Source organism: Colias philodice, chromosome 9 (assembly GCF_061535455.1).
Source record: "Colias philodice isolate Cphi_HAF_F1 chromosome 9, ilColPhil1 Martin Lab GWU primary, whole genome shotgun sequence".
In the NCBI taxonomy this organism is placed as follows: Eukaryota; Metazoa; Arthropoda; class Insecta; order Lepidoptera; family Pieridae; genus Colias; species Colias philodice.
In genome coordinates this window covers 8,409,615-8,428,985 of record NC_143094.1, presented here as the reverse complement: position 1 = coordinate 8,428,985, position 19,371 = coordinate 8,409,615, and the positions used below count along the sequence as shown (strand labels likewise).

The following is a 19,371-nucleotide window of genomic DNA, read 5'->3' as shown; positions in this document are numbered from 1 at the left end:
TCTCACAGAGCGGAGCATTAAAGTCGTTGTCGACGGTTCGTGCTCCGAGTCTAAGCCTGTGAATGCTGGGGTCCCACAAGGCTGCGTTCTTTCTCCAACTCTGTTTCTTCTGCATATCAATGACATGCTACTAACCAGTGGCATTCATTGCTATGCAGACGACAGTACTGTTGACGCGCTTTATACCGGCCGATGCAATATGTCTCGGGATACCACTATTGAGCACCGGAACGAACTTGTGTCTCAAATTGAGAACTCTCTCGAGAAGATCTCGAATTGGGGAAAAGCCAACCTCGTTGAGTTTAACCCTAAAAAGACACAAGTTTGTGCGTTTACCACAAAAAAAACACCCTTCATCATATCTCCATGCTTTCAGGGCATTCCTACCAGAGTCTCAGCTAGTATTAGTATGCTTGGTGTCGACATTTCGTGTGATGTCCAGTTTCGTTGTCATCTGGAAGGCAAGGCTAAGTTAGCCTCTCAAAAACTTGGTGTGCTCTGTAGAGCGGGACAGTATTTCACACCCGGCCAACGCCTTCAACTCTATAAGGCACAGGTCAGGCCGCACATGGAATACTGTTCCCATCTCTGGGCCGGTGCACCCAAGTACCAGCTCCTTCCTTTTGACCGAATCCAGCGACGTGCAACACGGTTTGTGGATGATCCTTGTATTACTGATCGGCTGGACTCTTTGGCTCTCCGTAGAGATGTCGCATCTCTCTGCGTTTTTTACCGCATTTTCCACGGTGAATGCTCTGAAGAGCTGTTCGGTACAATACCAGCCGCCGAATTTCACCACCGAAGCGCACGCCACAAGCTCAAATTTCACCCACATCATCTCGATACTTGGCGTTCTTCCACCGTGCGTTTTAGGAGGAACTTCCTACCGCGCACTACTCCTTTGTGGAACGACCTTCCAAATTCGGCATTTCCCAAGGACTATAATTTAGAATACTTTAAGAAGAGAGCGTATTCCTCCCTCAAAGGCCGGCAACGCAACCACAATACTCCAGAGTCTGTGGTTGTTCATGGGCGGCGCCAATCATCGCTTTCTGTACGGTGACGCGCAAGCTCGTTTGCCGACTTATACATAAAAAAAAAAAAAAAAAAAAAATACATTGCACTTGTAAGATAATACATACACACACATATTAAGAAAAAACACTATTTTTAACGTTCATGATATTTTTGATGTCATTTTTGTTATTTAAACTAGTTAAAAAACAGTTTAAAAAAGTTCTGTCTTGGACGTCCGTGTGTCTGTATGTGCGGATCCTTTTTCTTGTTAACACGATAGCGACCGAAATACTTTACTAATCGAGTCTTTTTTTTTCTCTTACGCTTGACTCTTGAGTATGCTCAGGAATAGAACCCTTTCATTTTTCAGGGTCTGATTCGATGTGGTTTAATTGTTATTAAATAAACAAAAATAATAATTAATAAATATTTATTAAAAAAAAATTATGAGGCGTGCACTTTTGGATTTTCCAAATTATATTTTTTTTTACTGTACATCTAAATATTACTTTGCTTTAAAGGAGAACAATAGTTATATCAAAAAGGCCTTGCCCTTGATATATCGGAATTAGGACTACATGTAGCAAATTATTGCGTCGCCATACCCTTTTTCCATGCAGTTTTCAACGGATTGAACGCTGAGACTAGGGTTGCCAACACTTCATCATCAAAATATAGTATTTTCCAAAATAAGGTGTAAAAAATATAGTACATTTAAAAAAAATATAGTATTTTATGGGAAAAACAAAAAATAGACAAATATATATTTATTTTTAACTATATTTTTTGCACTTCTTGCACTGTTTAACAGCTTTTTGTTTAAAATAAAAGTGTCAAGCTTTGTCACATTAAATTTTTTAATTAATATAAATCAAAAGCTCATTTTTTAGCCGACTTCAAAAAAACGAGGAGGTTATCAATTCGGCCGGTATAATTTTTTTTTTGTATGTATGTACATTGATTACTCCTAGGTTTCTTAACCGATTTACGTGATTCTTTTTTTGTTCGATGCGGAATGGTGTCGAATTGGTCCCATAAAAATTATATTCGGATAGGCCCAGTAGTTTTTATTTTATGAACAATTTTGTATGTACTCGATGACTTAATTGAAATGTAGCAAGTAACTTTGATTCACTTCCCGGTAACCGATTGAGCTGAAATTTTGTATACGTATGTAAATTGGATAGCGATGAAACATTATCATGACATAGAGCTGATTTGATGATGGAAGCGGAAGGTGGCCATAGGAACTTAGTAATTTATTGACTCAACTTTATCGAGATTGGGCTCGTTTGATTCGTGTTGAAAAATACACTAAAAAGTATTAAATAAAAATAACTGCGTCAAAAACGGTTGTTTTTAACGCAGTTATTTTTATTATTAATGATACACTACTTCTGTTTCTTTCTTCTCGCCTCTGGTATATGCGCAATAGGTTATATGACTAAGCCATCTTAACAATTAAAAGGCGCGTTTTTTTAATGAAGGATTTGTTTGTAACATTTGTCGGTGTTGAAAATATAGTATTTTTGCGTACTATATATGTTTTCAACAGTATATAGTACGCAGACCCGAAATATAGTACAATACTATATATTATAGTACGGTTGGCAACCCTAGCTGAGACGTCTGCAGGCTGTAATATCCGGATGGAATTAGGTTAAAGGGCAATCAAAATAATTCCTTTTTGTTTGCACAATTCGGTCAGATTGTACGTACCTACCTTAGGTTTCAAGTGAAATGTGAATGCAAATTTTTATCACTACACTAATTGTGTTGTTCTTTATTAATATTTATGAAATTATCCAGATATGTTTTGTATGTGCATTAATTAATGCCATAAAAATCTATTGTGGTTCATTATATTTACCGCCTTTGGTATTTGATTCCTTTTTAGTATCATAAGCGGATAATTTATTGCTTCATAGAAAAATAAACGAGTTCCTTCATATTATGGATTTAATAAAAACTTTGTTTATTACTGGAATTAGGTACGTACAAGTTGTATACGTAGTATATTATTATTAGTCTGTGGTACAAGTATAAATGTAATAACTACGATAAAGGATGTGAAAATAAATATATTAAAATCAATTACTTATTAAAAGGAAAGAGGCCCTGTGCTCGGCATACGTAATCAATTTTATTCAAAACTAGCGGTCCGCCCCGGCTTCGCCCGTGGTACATGTTTACGTTTTCTCTACATAAGAACCATCCTCGTACTTCAAGGAATATAATAAAAAAAGAATTATCGAAATCGGTTCAGCCGTTCTCGAGTTATGCGCTTACCAACACATTTTGCGATTCATTTTTATATATAAGATATTAGATGTAGGTATGTACCTATATGTGGTTTAATAATGTACTTAGGTACCTACCTATCTATGAGGCGATTTAATGATACATATATACCTAGGTAGGTACTCGGTTACTGATATTTATAGTTTTTTTTTGGTGTGATTATAAAACTAGGCATGTCTTAAATGACTGTTTAACTAAAATATAATTTCTGTAGACACCTAGGTAGGTACATTATTATTGTAAATTCCCATTTGTGTTTAGAAAACATAATAAAGTTTGATGTTTTTGCTTACTAATTATTATTTATACCTAGGTAATAGAAAAGCGATGTGTAGGCTATAGAATTAAAACTGGATACTTTGTTTCACAGAACTAACTTTGTTTCTTCAACCATATTTTATTGAAAAACATTGAATGTATAGTAGCTACTCCAAGTAGGTACTTCTCTTACCTTCTTTGGAAAGAAAATTTTCGGTTTTCCGGTATACGTGGTATATGAAGCCATATTTTCGATTTGCGTAACAACCATAATTTGATAAAACACTTATTTCGCTACGAATAAACACTGGATGACACGGTAAATGTTACGGGTTTCGAGAATTTTCGGCGGTCACGTGTAAACTCGTGGTGAATTTAAACTATCATTAAGATTTCATTGTCACTGTTTATGGACAAAATCACCACGTTATTTCTGTTTATTTTCCCGCAATAAATGTGTTGAGACGTTATGAGTCCACGTCACCGTCGTTGAAATTACGTCTTTTTCGAAATCATTTATATCATACACTCTTGTTTCGTCACAATATATTACAAAATAATGATGATTTATTATATTCATTCAACTTAAGTCACATTTTAAAAGCGACGCGGATGCATACGATGCTTAATACGTAACACCACGCATAAGCTTCGGTTCAAACTGAATTTTCGTCTGCCTCAACTGTTGCTTTTTATCAATTCAGGGGAACGTCCCCCCACGCATGTCCCGTCTCTTTCACTCCTTCCATTCATTAGACAACGAAAAAGTGACAGCAATATTTACGCACTTCATCCGCAATACATATACGAGTAAGATAATGAAATATAATACTAAGTACATACGTATAATACGCTTGTGTGTATTTATTATTACTTTGTGTCTTGACTCTTGAGAGCCATATAACAACTTTGCCCTGTACAGTACTTATTTGGATCGAATGTAATTATTTCAATAAATAAAAAATACGCAATTGTCATAAAATTAAATTTAATTAACAATTTAATTTAAAACAACTTCTCTATATATATTTTACTTCTACGCGAACGCGATTAGAGGGTTAAGTGGGTACCTATATCTCTTCTTTATCTCTATCGTGTTTAGTCTAAACTCTAAAGGTTATTTTTAAAGTACCTAGTTTCCTGGCAGTAGTTTAAATAATACTTACTAGTTACACAACTTTACAATAATATAGAGAATAGAGATTTTATATAAAATTTAAAGTGATTTTATAAATAATAAGATTAACCTCAATAAAGATTATTGAATTTTATACAGTATGATATGAAGCTTACATTTCTTTGTTTAGTCCCATTCAAATATGGAAGCGATTAATTCATACAGCCAAGAATGGAGGCCCCATATAAAACCATAAGTTATAAATTATTGTTTTTTTTTGTCGGTACCTCGGATCACTGCAAGCATGTCCAAAATACGAAAATCAAGTTTCCAAAAACACTAACATTAAAAGTCCTTTTTATCATTCAACAGTTTGATATCGCTGACTTTGCTGATGTAGGAATGTGAATTTATTTTGTTATCTGTACCTTAAAGTTTGCAACATGCAAACAATATTATTATTTTAGCCTTTAGGTCAATATTCTGAAATACTCTTCTATAAACTAGACTATTTATATCAACTATGTGATAATATGCCACACAACGAATTAAATAGGTTTCTAGGTTCATAATTTTTATACATGAATTGGTAATTTCAAATTAAAGAAAAATGAAAATTATAATAGGTACCTACCATCGCAAACCATAAAATCAAAATAACATTAGAATTACGCCTATTATATCTAGAATACTCCAGTCTAGTCGGCTTACTCAAAAGTCGATAAAATGGTCATAATAAAGCGCCATTTTAACGCAGAAATAGAAAGCATTGACACAGCGACACAGCGGCGTCGTCTGCCATCTCGTGGTATACGTGGCTTCTGGCGACCATGGTTTGGCGCCTTTTGCACTATTTTCAGATCCTTTGACTCAATGTCTTCATCATCACTGGGATTTTAAACTAGTAATTGACTTATTTGAATGTATTTACTGCAATTGTGTTTCATATTGAAAGTGTCGTCAATTTATTGTGAAAATATATATATCAAGAGTTCATGTGTTATCAATTATCATTTTAGGACGCTAAATTCTTTAGAGATATAGTTTTTCCAAATGATTGGTAAAACATAAAATGATTAATTTTTATTCTACAATATAACGGAGGGAGTTTTGGGGTTCGACTCATCAGATTCGTTGTAGACTCTACCTTAAAATTATATTATACGTAACTACATAATATCCTTGATCGTTGTAAAAAAATAACTTTCGTACATCATACGTATCGTTGGTAAGTGCAAAATTACATTTAAGTATGAGTTAAATCGTAAAATCAAGTGTTTTAAATGTAAAATCAAGGAAAACATACCTCAGGAAACATTTTAATCGTATTAACTTTAGTTGAATACTTAGCACAAAACGAATTTCCACGTATACAAGAAGTCACAGTTTTCTTCATTTTCATGATTCACAAAACACAAACACCTTACACCGTTTAATTAGTCACTTGTATACGTCTGTATCAAATAGTAGTTATAATAATTCTGTTGTTAAGTGAAAAGAAAATAAATCCGTGTTCTTTTTTACACAATTCAGCCGTTTTTATTGAGCGACCGATATAATTTACAATTCCGCGATTTGTTGATTATTATGCAATCAAAATTAGTACAAGATTCGCCTCGTTCATCACGTATTTACATTGACGTTATTAAGATTTAATGGAAATGTAGCACACTTTATATATTAAAGTCTGATTTTAGTTTAAAATAAAATTATTACATGACTCCTTTTTCAGCTAATGCAAGGACTATGTTGCAGAAATGCTTGTTTAAATATACATATTCATTTATTAATGATAATAATAAATAGGTATTCAATTTAATTTTCATCGGTCCTATATTCGCCCCTTGTACAAAGATAGAGGCTCTATCATGGCTCTATCAATGTTAACAACGTTATTTATGTAGCGTTAAAATTTTGAGGTGATATTTTTCATCAGCTATTGTAGCAATGATATAATGAAATTAAATATTTGGTCATTTGTACCAGTATGGCGATTCTTCAGGAGTCTAATTACCTAATGGTAAAAAGGAAAATGATAGCGCTGGTTTCGGCGGCTCAATCCAGTGGGAGTTAATCGTATTTGTCGGATAAATAACGAAAGTAGACTGACACAGTCCATAAAAATTCTAGTATTTTCTGTTTGTCGATAGCGATGAGAAGGCGGTAGCGCAATGCCATACTTCTCTTCAGTGTGACTTACAGCCTACAGGTCCCCATAAATTTTATATTTTAGTTTAACAATTTCTTCAACCCTAAAAAAGTTGGCAACATCTCAGAGCAAAATATGTAAGTGTAATTTATGACCGAAACCGAGGTTGCATAAACAATAATAAGCTATAGTTGCATTGCTCATATTATGTAGGTACCTACTATCTAATATAGAGTTATCAAGACTGACAATAGAAGGCCCTTAAATATGGTCACCCATAATTGATACCCAGCAATTATCAGAAACATTTATATGTATAGTAACCCGTATTATATTTCACTATCTCATGCTTATAGTAAACGTTCATGGAATTAGATTTTCATACAAGCATTTTAAATAAAATCCGGTCAATGCACTTGCGGCACCCACTTCATATACGATTTGTTTTTACGTGCGATTTTGACATCACAATAAAATGCTGTTATGCAGTTTTGTGTACTTTTATATGACACGTAGTTAAATTGTTATTAGACGAGCCCACTTAATTTAAGTGCTTAAAATTAAATTAAATGACGCAGTCAATCAGAAAAAAATGCATTGTCGCATGTTCGCAAACTATTTATTGCTTATTTTATAAAATTCAACTTATATGAAAAAATATAATCAATTAAATTTTTGAAGAATTTTATTGTCAAAAGCTTATCACCTCATCGTATAGGAGCTACCGACGTTGACAAGTGAGAATTTTAGTATAGTTGGTTCTTTGATATACTGTTCCTCTTGCTATTTTGGTTAGAGTCCGGGCTGTCTGGCTGGTCGCAGTGGTTGCGTTTAGTAGTGCGCATCTTATCTGTACAGGATAATTTCCTTAATTTTAAGTCATTTTTTAACGCGTAATTTTTAATATTTTGCCTTTAGATAGATCCATCAGACATAGTTTTTTTATTGCAAGACGTTTTTTTCGTTGTTAAATAGGTGCCAGACGCAATTTTTTATTTCGTTTTTATAAAAAATTCAAATTATTTTAGAATGTCTGTAAATTTCATATTATGTTCTTCAAACATAATATAATCTAAAATTAATTAGCCAGACGCTAATTCGATTGTTAAGTATTAAATAATGTGTATAAATAAAAAAAAGTAATGAAGCATGCAGCTCATCAGCTAGTGTATTTTAATTATGCGACAGGAAATAATTGCAAGAATACAATATTATTTACACTTGTTCTTATAAATAAAAGCTAAAATGAAAAAAAAAACATAAAAGTGAAAAATAAAATATTAAAGTTACCATACATTGAAAATAGAATAAAATCTATATCAATGAAGGTTAAACAATTACATTGTTAAATTTAAAAAGCCATCTTCATAATCATCATCATCTTCCCTCACACTGTCAGAATTATTTATGTTATCGTCTAAGGAATTGTTATTGTTTTCCAATATTCCATCATCTGTAAACAACTAGAAAATTATTAGTTTCAATAATGATGTACACACATACACACACACAACACACACACACCACACCACACAAGACACACACACCACACCACACAAGACACACTCGCATGTTTAAGTTTGTATTGAATTTAACTAAAGTAGTTAGCATGAATTTATATAGCTAGTATACTAGCGGTCCGCCCCGGCTTCGCCCGTGGTACCTACATGTTTAAACTATCCTATCTCTCAAGTTGGATCGAACTGCACATGGTGTGCGAATTTTATTATAATCGGTTAAGTGGTTTAGGAGTCCATTGAGGACAAACATTATGACACGAGATTTATGTATATATATGTATTAAGATTAATGAATTAATATTGTTATCATCATCACTACATGGTATAAAACAAAGTCGCTTTCTCTGTCCCTATGTCCCTTTAAATCTTTGAAACTACGCAACGGATTATTAGTAATAACACCCATTGAATAGTGGAAAAGTACTGTTATTTTTGAGGTTTCTAATGTGATGTCGTAAATAATTACATTTTTTCCATATACAGTGCAAACGCAGGCTGAACCCTACGAGTTTTATCAAAATAATGTACTAACTATAATAGTACACATTGAAAAGGTCTACAGAAAAGTCCGTGATGGTATATGTCTATCTCTTATGGATAACCCACAATAACTTTTTTTTGTCATTTACTTTTTACGACAAATAATAATGGCTAATTTTCGAAGCGATTTTAACCAATAGGTACAGCATTAATCCTTAACCAATTAAAGACCTTGAATACATTGTTCATTTAATATAGATCTATATGGCCCTTTACACCGTATGATTTAAGTGAATATTTTCGAAGATATTACAGATTTAAAAATTGCGGGACGTAGCGTTTGCGGCGGGCGGTACCGGCCGGCCGCCCGGCTATAGGTATATTTTATACCCGTGCGAAGCCGGAGCGGGCCGCTATGTTTTTATATTCAACGTTCACAGTTTTTCTGTAGTGTATTTAGTATCAGCATTGTACCCGTGCGAAGCCAGGGCCAGGCGGGTCGCTAGTTAGTTATAAAAAAAATTGTTTTGTATAGAAGATTGTTGATGTACCCTAATAGTTTATTTTTTAGCCTAAGGAATAAAATGTACCAATGGAAGGTACTTGTTCCCACAACACAGGGAATCCTAGAGTAGGAACAATTCAATTTCTATGCATCGTATATTTTCGAAAAAAAAAAGTTATTTTTTATTGTTATTTAATTTTCGCGGCCGACCCTTTCTATCTCTCTTGCACTTTAAACTATCTCTCCATATACACAATTACCAAATTGTTATACTTACCTACTTTCACTACGTTTTTATTTGTACATATTTAATACTTAACAATCGAATTAGCGTCTGGCTTATTAATTTTAGATTATATTATGTTTGAAGAACATAATATGAAATTTACAGACATTCTAAAATAATTTGAATTTTTTATAAAAACGAAATAAAAAATTGCGTCTGGCACCTATTTAACAACGAAAAAAACGTCTTGCAATAAAAAAATTATGTCTGATGGATCTATCTAAAGGCAAAATATTAAAAATTACTCGTTAAAAAATTACTTAAAATTAAGGAAATTATCCTGTGCAGATAAGATGCGCACTAAAAAACGCAACCACTGCGACCAGCCAGACAGCCCGGACTCTAACCGAAATAGCAAGAGGAACAGTATATCAAAAAACCAACTATACTAAAATGACTTTTTTTTTAACGTTAATAGCTCCCGTACCATCAGCTCTTTCAATAAAAATAATACAATGCAAATAGAAATAACATACATTTTCAACACGTGCTAGATATCAATTCTCATTAAAAATCACGTATGTTTTGTATTCTACAAAAAGATGTATCAAACAATTGCTACCAAATGCAAATCATGTATCGCTGACCAAGAGAAATTGGATATTTCGCCGAGACAACAGACGCGTGGGAAGCTACACAAAAAACGAACATCGTGAGGTAAATATTAAATTAAATATTCTTACTAACATGTACATTAGGATTTAGGTGTTTCATTTTTTGGAGCTCAAAAAGATAGCGACATTCCTACTACTGTTATGAATTAGGTATGTTGAATCTGCACGCATGACAGCTATGAGCTATGTTTAAATCAAAACGTTGACCTCAAAGCTCATTAGTAGGTGTGTATATGTATGATTCTGTGTGTGTGTGTGTGTGTAACTATATGATATATTTGCATCGATGTATAAGCTCACATCTGAAATCGCTTTTGTCTTATCGCAAGAAGCACGTGCCTCTAACAACAACAACGTCAATGGGGATGGAGTCGGGTTTCCTCATGAGTGAACGCTGACAATACTTTTTGCAGACAATTACAAAGAATACCCAGCAATTTATCTATCAAGTGAACAATTGCTTAGTAATATAGACAACATTTACGTGGGAGTACTTTAACGATTTTGACACACTTTATTTTATTTATATTCTTTGCGAATGTCATCCTTTGTGTATTATTTGTTATTCGATTAACCTTTTTACTCCCGCGCAATTTTTATAATTGCAATTAGAGTTTAAAATCATAAAAAATACATATTCATGACTTACTGATACCTGTAAAAATTAATGTAGCGTTTCAAAAATTTAAAATATCAATGCGATATGTTTAATATGTAGTATGGGTAATCCAAATAATTATTCTTAATTAAGTATTCTATTTATGATAAGGAACTGAAGCATTCCATAAAATTATTTTTTATATTCAACAGCTATTAATTATTTTGTTAAAAAATGTAAATGTAAGTTTATTTGTATTTAATTTAACAAACAAGGAAATGGACTTTTCAACATTATTGTCGAGTTCTCGTTTCTCATTTACTTGACCAAGTAAATAACATTGTTTGCGATGATATCCATTATTATCTGATGTTCTTATTTTATCAGGTACCAATCTACGGCTATGTCATCATGATGGACGAGATAAGACGAGATAATGTCATTTTTTGTTTAAAACAAAGTTACGCTAAAATTGACCACAGATGAAGAGTCAGCTAGACTAAAATCAATTATTTTTACATAAGTATATATCTGTTTCTTTAAGCCTTAAATGCTTCAAATCGGTATGAAGAAAAGAAAGAATCAATGTAACGGATGTTTAATCTTCGCCTAATATTTTCTCAAAATATTTTTCACGTGCACCAAATGATGGCCGTATATCATAATATAATCTAACAATTGTTCTAAGCAAGCTTTGTTTATAAATGTAGGTAGACCGAACAAAAACAACGTTCACAGTTACATGATAATCAATATTCTCTCACAGGAATTATGTGTGAGCCAAGGTACTTTATTGTTGAATTTTACGAGTGTATGAAGGTTACTGAAAATCGTTTCGTGGTGCATTTCAAAAGTATAGCTGTAAACTCAAATCCAGCAAAACTTATATATAAAAATAATGAATCGCCAAATGTGTTGCTATGCACAAAACTCGAGAACAGCTAATTTTATTTTAAAGTTTTTTGCACTCATAGAGAAAAAAAAATCACGAAAAAGGGGCAATGGGGCACAACAACGTCTACCAAGTACCAGGGAAGGTGGTTATAAATAAAGAGAATTTTGTTCATTTATTTATTGGGTATTAATATACGGTTTCAAATATCATCAACATTTAAAGATACATAACGACATTTTTTTACAGTTTTTCTATACATAGGCAATAATAGAACTGCAGTCCGCTGAAGGATTTGTTGGTATTACGCGCAAAATCAAGTATATAAATAGACCTCTAGGCTCTTAAGTCAATTACTACTTGACTCTATTCAGTATATTGCCGGACTAGGTTCAATAAAATAATTTACGATACTCTAGAGTCTAGGCGATAGTTTTATTTACTTACATTTAAAATGTATAGGAGGCAATAATCAACATATACGATGATTACATTTTCAAGAATTAGTTCATTATATCATCACTTGATTATTACTATCTATGACATAAAATGAGTCTACTCGAAATATTTCAAAGAAAACACGTCATAATGCTGCTTATCATATCACAAAGCCAGTTCCGGCGATTATTACATCTATTTGAATATCAAAGTACCGGAAAGAGGCGAAAAATGAAAGTGATAGCAATTTATGAGGAAAAATGTTTCAAAGTGAAAGTCTCTACATTAACTCTATATTTTCATTTATCCGGATTATAAGCTAGAAAACGCTACATAGTACATACATAACTAAATATTAATATCCAGGAAATATCCGGAACATATCTCGTAAAGCAAATAAGCCAAAATCAGCAAATCAAACAATTACCATTCTCCTTCACATTGTAATTACCAAAACCGCTTCATAGCAACAGGACATCCCTATAGACTATAACAAGATATTTGTTTAAGCTTAGTACCAGCCCACGGGTCTCCGATAAATTAGAATATGGTTTTATTGTGCCTCATTCATTGACCACTTCCACTGTCCTGACCTCCGTTATGTTAAAACGTTATATGACACCGCTGTAATGTAACTCTATGTTCATTTGTTCTGATTTTATCGCCAAATCTTTATTACTTCTTAATTACGTAATTGTGTGGTTTATAGTTACATGCATAATGTTTATGATTTATATAATTGTTCGTCTTATGGGTGGATGTTAACGCGTCAGAGTTGCAGTTATTCCCAACATTACGAAAAAATCTTTAGTAAGGTTGAGAGGTTTTCTAAAGTATATATTTAGAACTTATAAAGTCCTTCTCTAAATTTTTAACACTAATGCAACCCATTATGTGGAATTTTCATGATTGTAATATTCCAAGTCATCAGTTCTACAATTCTTACTAAAATTTTTATTCGCATGTCTGTCTGCTCGTTTTGTTATAGAATATATTTATGTACCTACCAACGTACTTATAAAATAAACTAGAAACAATTTGGTAAAAGTTTTTATATTGATAAGGGAATTGAATAGGGAATTGAATTGAAGCTCCTTATTCGCGCTTCCTTCATTCGCGGTTTCACTATTCGCGGATGGAAAAAATGCGACCTAATTCCTATATTCGCGGCCTAAAATTCTTTATTCGCGGATCGAATCGGTACATCGGTACATACATATATGTATTATATCTATTTACCTAAATAAAATCATTCGTTATCCTTGGTAAACGCCTGAACTACAACTACGAATTTATAATTTCGACTAAAAAAAAGAAAAACGAGTAAAAAGTGCTAAGCCAGTGCTTAAACCTGAAGATAATACCTAATCAAATGGTAGGTAATTATTGTCGGGCCAATTTAATAGGCAACATTTGACGTCTATCAATTTTATCTTCGAAGAGAGGTAACCTGCTTAAAAACATCGATTAAAGTGAATTAATCGATACGGATTTGAAACATTTGTCAATCGAATTTATTGATTTATGATAATTTTTATTCACAAGTAATCAATGCATTCGATTCTAGATGTCAGATTTCGATTTTTAGAGTAACGTCTCTGGTATTTAAAAAGAAAAAAGGTTTATTGACACAAAATTGTAGTGACGTCAGTTCTTCAATTCAGAAATTGTTTATTATGTTTAAAATGGTTTATCAGTAAAATGAAATTTTAAAATTTCTTGTATCGGTCATTGTTATTATAAATATGTAGTCGTAATTGAAAAAAGTCAAGCAAATGTGCAGTTCTAACAAAACGAAATATCATGTTATTCTATGTCGTCGTTACTAGGTTACGTTCTTGAATTTTGTTGAACTGTCAAATGTTGCCTATTAAAATGGCTCTACTATAATAAATATGTACCTATGGTCAAAAACTTCAATTTAACTGATTTCTTTGTCTTTATTTATTTATTTATTTAACAATTTAATATACCACACCAAGTAATATTTTGGCAGGTACATTAGGCGGCCTTATCGCTTACTAGCGATCTCTTCCAGGCTGCCCAAGGTAAGAGATAAAGAAGAAACGTACATGTTACGCGGGTGGCTGATATAATACATAAAATAATAATATAGATCATAGAAGATAGAATACATAAAATACAGGATAAAATATGTATATTATGTTAAATAGAAGGATATGCTAAATTGGAGAGGTGCTATATAAAAGAGATTTAAAAGATTTTATAGAGGAAGCTCGTCTAACATCCACAGGCAGAGAATTCCACAGTCTGATAGCGGTTACAACAAATGAGTTACCGAGGAAGGAAGTATGGTGGTCTTTGCTTTTTTATTTCGTCGCCTAGGAATATAACCCCTAAAACCCCATACAAATTACCATTCCATTTTGGCTAAATATAAACAAAATCACATCCGACCAAACACACAGGCTTAAGCGAGTTAAATAATATAACAATGTGGATAAAAATGATATACGATCCTGGAATATGATTAACTTGACGCGCTCATAAACCCAATGTTGCGACATTTGACATGCAAGAACAAAACGAACCTTGTAAGTAAACAAAACAATGTGGTCTTTGTTGTAACCGCGCAGGCGCCACCCTGGCGCATGCTTTCTGCTAAATAAACTGTAAAATTTTCTATTTGTTTAACGAATAATTGAGATAGTTTCACATCGAATAATTATCAGTTCAAATAACATTCCGCCGGAAGATCACTTATAGATAAATTGTAAGATAACAACACCGTGCATAATGTTACAATAAGAATAACAGTCTTATTACTCATCGACTTGGACGAACATTGATAATATATTTTAAGAACATAAATCAATTTATGTTCTAAATTGATTTATGTATAATATATATACCTACATATCACAATTTAGGCAATCAGATGTATTGGCGTGAAATTCGATTTCGTATGGTGAGTTTTTCTAATCATACATATTTTGAAGCAGATGAAATATGACGAAACATTGTGACATTGTATTAAATGAAATAAGCAATAATCAAAATACAAATCTAACAAAGATATAAATTATCCATTTATATATAACATCTCCTTTACGAGCAACATTTCCGCACAATCCAGTCAAGTTTTCTTGCCCATAAGTCAAGTCAAAATCAGAGGGCTGTAAATAAATGTAACTAATTTAGAAACAGTAATAACAATATGCAAAAGATTAACACACAACATCGTACTACCCCATTTTCAAGATGCAGTCTCAGTGGTTGTTTGATGTAGGAAATCAGGAAGAGAATAAAACCAAATACATATTTAATTAATATTATAATAGACAGACCACACGTGACACTCTCAAGAATTGTGATGTCATATGAAAATGGGTTTTTCAAGATAATTTTGATTCTTAAAACGATAAATAACAATAAATAGCTCAATTTTTATCGGTACAGTGCTATGACCTCATCAAAATTAAATTTTTAAACGATAATGCGTGCAAATTGATTTGTGTCCTGTAGACAATGATGATGTAATGATAATAATTATTGTAAACTTAATCTAATCATTATACGTAATATATTTTGCAAAGATAATATTCAAGAAATTCTTCTTTATGTTTAAGTCACCGATTGATACGTCACTGGAAGAGTTTAACAAATTATTGCTCTATTCTATTGTGTTTATTAAAAGATTCATTCAATAAGCGTAATTGTTTGAGTCTATTTAATTATTTAAGAATTATGTACTTAAAAATAATTTATCAGTAATTAAATTATTCTAAGTTTGTAAAAATAAAAAAGAAGTTCTTTGAAACTGTTGTTGTTTCGTATCTACTATGAAAAACTTATTAAAAGCGGAAAGAAAACTCGAAAAGCTAATATTAAGTTAGTTGAAAGAAATTGTTGAGTTAGGTCATTCGGATACATTTTCCTCATTCCCGAATTCGTCTTAAAATTATTGTCTACGTAGAAAAGGCGTTATCAATTGGCATACTTAGAATTATTCATTCAAACAGAAATCAATATGGTATCGAAAGTCAATATCCGATATTCCTTGTATGAATCAATCCAATGACTTTGTATTTTTTATTGTCATAAAAAATAAATTTAATAACAGCCCAATAAAACGGTTTATAATTTGTTTTGTGATTGAAATTATATACATATAATTATGTAAAAGTCTTTAAATTCTAAATTATAATGTAGTTATAGTATGCGACATAGCTGCTAAGTTCTAGTATAGCAGTTAGATTATATTTTACATAGGATTTATTGTCTTACACTAGCAAGGACATTTACCATATATTTTAATCCTTCTGTTATCATACTCCATTATGTACTAATGCCAACACGATTATATCATGCTTGTTTACTATAAAGTTTTGGTTTTTAACCACGACGAAAGAAGAGTCACTTTAAAGTTTAATGTAAGAAAATCGTCACCTAAACTTACTACATAAAAATTACTACCACTACTGAGTACTGAATTACTGATACTTCTAGCTTGTAGCTTTGTTGTTTAAACATAGACAAGACAAGACCATTAATTTATTGTGTACCCAACATCTAACAAAATAACAACATATCAAAGAAAAATTAGTAAAACATATCAATGTGTTTAGATTTTACACACTTTGAAACTCTAACCTATGCTGTAGAAGCTTTTTTGAATGATCCCTATTCCTATTGGTTATGGCTTTGCGTGTGAAATTTACATCTGTTAGATACTTATTCCTATAAACATACTTATAATAATTAACCTTGCAATAATGTAAAATGGTAATTGGTAAGCCAATTGAATTGCCCTCCCTCGTAATCTTCTTATATATAAAAATGAATCGCAAAATGTGTTGGTAAGCGCATAACTCGAGAACGGCTGAACCGATTTCGATAATTCTTTTTTTATTATATTCCTTGTAGTACGAGAATGGTTTTTATGTAGAGAAAACGTAAATATGTACCACGGGCGAAGCCGGGGCGGACCGCTAGTGTGCAATAAAAATTTGCATCGCCTGTATTAAAAAACTGCGCAAACAACACGTACGGCGCAATGTACTTTATGTTATAAAGGAGTATTAAAAAGCCATATCTATTTAGTTTGTAATTTGTATACAATAAGAAAAAAATCCAAGGTGGATCACGGTCATAATACCGAATTTAGTATTTTCAGGGTAGGTATTATTAAATTTGTATGTAAATGTTCATCAATACCAAATATTTAAAAGAAACCTGTCATCTTATTTCTATAAATAAACTTCGAATTGATTTATTATAATCCATACTAATATTATAAATGCGAAAGTAACTCTGTCTGTCTGTCTGTTACTCAATCACGCCTTAACTACTGAACCAATTTGTATGAAATTTGGTATAGAGATATTTTGATACTCGAGAAAGGACATAGGATAGGTTTTATCCCGGAAATCCTACGGGAACGGGTTTTTCTTTGAAAACGCGGGCGAATCCGCGGGCGGAAAGCTAGTATAATATATTGCACAGTATTGCATTTAGGGCCGATTTTTCAATGCTTGGATAAAACTTATTCGTCGAATAATGTATAAAACTACCATTTTAAAAACGTATTCTAATTGTCCGTATTTGACAGTTTACGTGACATTTTAATATATAGTGCCACCATAGTGCCACAAACTTATCTGACCCGGTGACAGTGTCACTGATGTCGCTTTCTTTTTATTTAAACAAAATATTTCGTATGAAAAGTCTGTGAAAATGTGACATTTCAAAATGGCGGCACGTAGTTCCAGTTTTTGCCACCGGGTCAGATAAGTTTGTGGCACTGTAATCATGTAATACTTTATTGGACGGATAAGTTTTATCCAAGCATTGAAAAATCGGCCCTTAGTGCAATTAGGGTACACATACAAAAATACGATTAGCATTAATAAAGTTATTGTCTATAGATGTATCATTCAGAATTTTATATGTGACCGACTTTAAAAATACTGTAAAATTATCGCATAGTGATAACGGAATTCGGATGCAGCTTTTACGAGGGGATATGTCACTCGCACTAGGAAATTCAATAAAGAAGAAATATGATAGTGTCAAGATACAAAACGCATGTAGGTTGCTCGATTCCCCGCCGAGCAACGACCTCCGCAGACACTACATCCTCTAACATTTGGCATGCTAATAAGTAAATTACGAAATGGCACCAAATTACGGCCTCTCAAAATATAGCTTGTAATCTGCGAACAATTCATAGGCGGTGAACCATAATACCGCGTGCCATGGTATAATAGGGATTCTAAAACTATGGTATTACCGGTGGATATTTTTATTTTACTACTCGAATACTTCTCTATTTAACGGAGCTTTACTCGTGTCAAAAGTTTAGGCCATGTAATTAATACAGACTATAATCAATCTATCTCACTAGAAAATTATAAAAAATCCAGTAAATAGTTTTTGCGTGTAACAAGCATTCACATTCTCATCTTCAAGAACTTTCACGCTCTTAATACTTACTACTTTTTACGTACATAGCTTACAATTTAGCCGTCCAAAACTACATAATTAGTTCTATTTTTATACCAAGTGATATTTGTAATTGTGATCTAAAAGTGCTTCTTCTATTAATAGGTGTCAAAAGCAGTTAATCATCATGAACATTGTAGAGGCGAGACCACACGCGCCTAGCGGTTAAAAGTCAACTAGTTAATTAAGTGGTATCGTTTTGTTGCCTAAGAGAATAACAATCATTGTTAATTATCATTTTCACACTTTTGTAAATCTTTATACTATGTTTACGTATATAAGTAGGTATATAAATTATATAGGTCACTAGTGCATATTTCTGACCTTGTTGCTTGCAAACTAACATACTTAATATCTTTAAGTGTCCAAGTTTGTGTTACCTATGTGAAATTATTACACTGCTGTTATCGGATGTAATAAACTTGTAATAAATATCAATTATATTAAATCTTTGGTTTGTTATTTTTTTTAAAACGTAGTTTCAAAATAATCTAAAATTGGAGCGTTATTGCTATACATAATACAATTAAGCAGTGTACCATCATTATTAAAATTTTTAGCAATAGTTGAAGGTTCTACTCGAGAGTTTCTGCGCTGAATTAATTTAACAGTTATGGGAAGATCCGATTCTTGAATGAGGTTTATAAATAGTCTGGAATTTTGGGCGTAGGCGTCTCTACCTTGATATAATCTATGAACAGTAAAATGAAAACACTATACTGATTCATAAC

General features: G+C 32.2%; 1 protein-coding gene across 6 annotated transcripts in view; it reads right to left on the bottom strand.

The window, feature by feature from the left end:
• Positions 1-19,371, bottom strand: part of LOC149485982 (NAD(+) hydrolase sarm1-like) — a 54,880-nt gene that overhangs the window by 24,764 nt on the left and 10,745 nt on the right. For 2 of the 6 annotated variants that reach the window (XM_089698585.1, XM_089698586.1), the window contains exon 1: positions 3,770-4,235. The exons of 3 other annotated variants lie outside the window; for them this stretch is intronic. In XM_089698585.1, the coding sequence (XP_089554711.1) occupies positions 3,770-3,847 (78 nt within the window). In that variant the 5' untranslated portion in view covers positions 3,848-4,235. Of the gene's footprint in view, positions 1-3,769; positions 4,236-5,999; positions 6,027-19,371 lie in introns of those variants that run through there. One more of the 6 variants, XM_089698584.1, reaches the window with a different exon arrangement.